The 3336-nt window shown below is 47.7% G+C and overlaps 1 protein-coding gene across 1 annotated transcript; it reads right to left on the bottom strand.

Annotated features, from left to right (window-relative positions):
* Positions 1-1958: 1958 nt before the first annotated feature.
* On the bottom strand, positions 1959-3259 carry LOC104957210 (uncharacterized; the record flags this gene model as incomplete). The annotated part of the gene is made up of 1 exon (XM_010784817.1): positions 1959-3259. A coding segment is annotated over one exon (1301 nt), but the record flags the coding sequence as incomplete, so codon positions are not given.
* Between the last annotated feature and the right edge of the window lie 77 nt (positions 3260-3336).

Here is a 3336-nt window from a genome sequence, read left to right as displayed (position 1 = left end):
ACAGAGTTATACAAATATAATAAAGTAAGGAAATAAAACAGATTTAATTTCAAGTAAAATATTTATCAAACACACACTTTGTTTGTATTGCCTTTTTATTTTTAATATGTAATAGTGCTGCATTAAAACTCAGTCCAGTTCTTGTGAATGTGACATTTTCCCAAAAATAAAATTAGTTTAAAGTTTATTAAAAAGTCCTGAAGACCATGGCTGAAGTCGAATAGTCCAAAAATCAGCTCCTATCGTCTAATCCTTGACCTCTGTGTGAAACGTCACGGGGTTAAGGGATAGTGGATAGGAGAATTCAAAAGGACTTAGGAAAGAGATGCTAGAGGTGCTTTGAGAATCCGACTGCCTTTACACTATCGACGTATTTATGAGGTCCCAGCGGACGTCATGAATGTGCGTCTGCTGCTGTGGGGAAACCATAGATATATATAAACATTTATGTTTAATATATATATATTAAACATAAATGTTTATAGATATATAATATATCTATGGGGGAAACTATAGAAACTACAGTTTTCTATACAGCGGAGTGAGCGGACTACATGGATGTTTAATAAGAATGACGGACTACTGTAAAACGCATCTAGAGACTTTGCACCATGCTTTATGAGCGGGTACAACAGAGAAACATAAATTCTTCATGACCAAAGTTGGAATTGAAATAAAAAAGAAAAGTGAAACTTATGCTCGTCACCCTCTCCCTCCGGTCCACATTAATACAAATGATCCCAATACGTATGATTGTATGAAAAGATCTTAAAATAAATACAAATGCATTTATTATAAACGTTAGTCCTTAACATCTATCACTGTATAAATCACCATTAAACATCTTTTAAAAGTTGAACAAACCCCACACAGCTCAGTAAACACTGTGAAATGTTGACTTTAGTTGATCATTTCAGTAAAGACTAACGTTCATATTTCTCTTTTTGATTATAATACTGATGAACGTTCAAAACAAAGCACTTTGGCAACTTACCACATACGTTTTAAATTTTTTAAAAGGCACCATAACTTTCATGATATAATTTCTCTGTCATAATTTGTTGTTTCCGCGAACGGCCGAATATCCCCTTGCAATAAATGCTGCGGCCGCAAGGCATTGTGGGGCAGAATTTTCAAATTGATTTCGTAAAGGAAGATCCAGTGTTTCCTAAGCTAAAGGAGGTTATAAAGGAAGCTACACTGAACATCAACTTTGCCTCCTTATTACACTCACCCCTACTTTAGTGGGAACAATGAGTCTGCGTCTTTGATGCGCATAGGCGGTTGATGCGGGGATCAGACTCCTGCATCGGGTCGGGTACCCGACGAGTGACCTGCAAAAAAAGTGATTTGCGGGTGGTAACAAAAAAAAATCTGGGTTCGGTTCTGGGTAAAACAAAGAAGATTCGGGTCGGGTCGTGGGTGTTGCATAATAAATATATTTAAATAATAATAATTGAATGTTTAAAGATTCCTCAGACCTCTCCCCCGCGGGACCGCGCATAATCATAACAACTGCACCGCATCAATCTGCTGCTGAGCGCGCTACATACGAAATGGCTGAGGTGAAGCTGTCTAGAGGAGAATACAGCATTGTAAACATTCATACACAAACATATACTGTAAGTATATATGGCAAGCAACCAGGTGAATGAAGACATTTTAGTTTTTTCTGGGATTGTGGATATGACAGATAATTTTGAGGAGTGTCTCTATTTTTTATGTCGTATCTTTTTCATATCTGTGTCATGCAATGTGGGTCTCACTTCTGCAGTCAGGGCACAGACTGTAGAGGGCTCTTTGGTCTTGACTTGGTCTCAGTTTAGGGGGTTTGGACAACAACAGCACTGCTAAAGTGTTTCTCTTATAGTGTCCGTTAGGGCTGTGCAATTAATCGTATTTTAATCGCAATTACGATTATGGCTTGCAACGATTACGAAAACAGCATAATTGACAAATTATGCAGGCGAGGGCAGGGGCGCCAACGAGGGCGAGGGCATCCCCACAGGGGGCGGGGGGCGGGCCATGGGACGGCGGCCCCGACGTGGGGGCAGAGCCAACTCCAACGGCCCGGAAACGTCCACGTGAGTAGGCTTAATCCGATCAACGGACACAGTCTCAGGCCTGCCACCAATGTCCACCACCAGGCTCTTGTCCCCGTGACGTATGACCCTGAACGGACCGTCGTAAGAGGGCCGCAAGGGACCGCAGTGGGCGTCGTGGCGAATAAAAACGAAATCTGTCGACCGTAATCCGGGGGACACCCGGAAAGCTGGGTTGCTGTGCTGCGACGTGGGGACGGGCGCGAATGTCCCGGCGGTCTCCAGCAGGGAGGAGCGCTGCCCGGCCGCAGACCAGGGCACAGTGGCGGTGGGAATGAATTCCCCGGGGACCCGTAGCGTCTGGCCATAGACAAGCTCTGCCGACGAGGACTGCAGGTCTTCTTTGGGGGCACACCTGAGGCCGAGCATAACCAACGAGAGTTTATCCACCCAGTTGCCGTCGGTCAAGCCGGCACGCAGTGACGCCTTCATGAACCGGTGAAACCGCTCACACAATCCGTTAGCCTGGGGGTGATATGCGGTGGTGCGGTGCAGTTTGACCCCCAAACCCACAGCAACAGCGTTCCACAGCTCCGAGTTGAACTGAGAACCACGGTCAGAGGAGAGGTCAGACGGGGTCCCAAAGCGCGCCACCCACGTGCCGATGAAAGCGCGGGCGACGTCGGAAGCTGACGTCGAGGCGAGGGGAACGGAATCGGGCCAGCGGGTCGTCCTGTCCACCATCGTAAACAGGTAGGTGAAACCGTGAGAGGGGGGAAGTGGACCTACAAGGTCGACATTGACATGGTCAAACCTCCACTCAGGAACCGCAAAAAGTTCAAAAGGGGCCCTAGTATGGCGGTGGACTTTGGCCCGTTGACAGGCCACGCACGAGTTGACCCAGGACTTCACGTCCTTCTTAAGCCCCTGCCACACGATCTTCTGTGAGAACAACTTCACGGACGGCTTCCTACCGGGGTGGGAAAGATTGTGAACCGCCTCAAAAACGGGTCGGCGCCAGGCCGCAGGGACCAGCGGTCGAGGCTGGCCCGTGGAGACGTCGCACCACAGCTTTGCGCCAGAGTCACCGACCATGACCTCCTCCAGGCGTAATCCCGTGACCGAGGCCTTGAGGGTCTGGACCCCGTGGTCAGAGGCCTGGTCAGCGCCCATGCGGAGGTAATCGAGGCCCAGCTGCACAGCTCCGTTGACCGACTCTAGGAGAGGCAGTCCGCAACCACGTTAGCCTTGCCAGTGATGTGTCGTATGTCCGTGGTGTACTCGGAGATGTACG

This window comes from Notothenia coriiceps, unplaced genomic scaffold, assembly GCF_000735185.1.
Source record: "Notothenia coriiceps isolate Sejong01 unplaced genomic scaffold, NC01 NC01_scaffold00026543, whole genome shotgun sequence".
NCBI lineage: Eukaryota > Metazoa > Chordata > Actinopteri > Perciformes > Nototheniidae > Notothenia > Notothenia coriiceps.
This window is presented reverse-complemented; position numbering and strand designations above follow the sequence as displayed.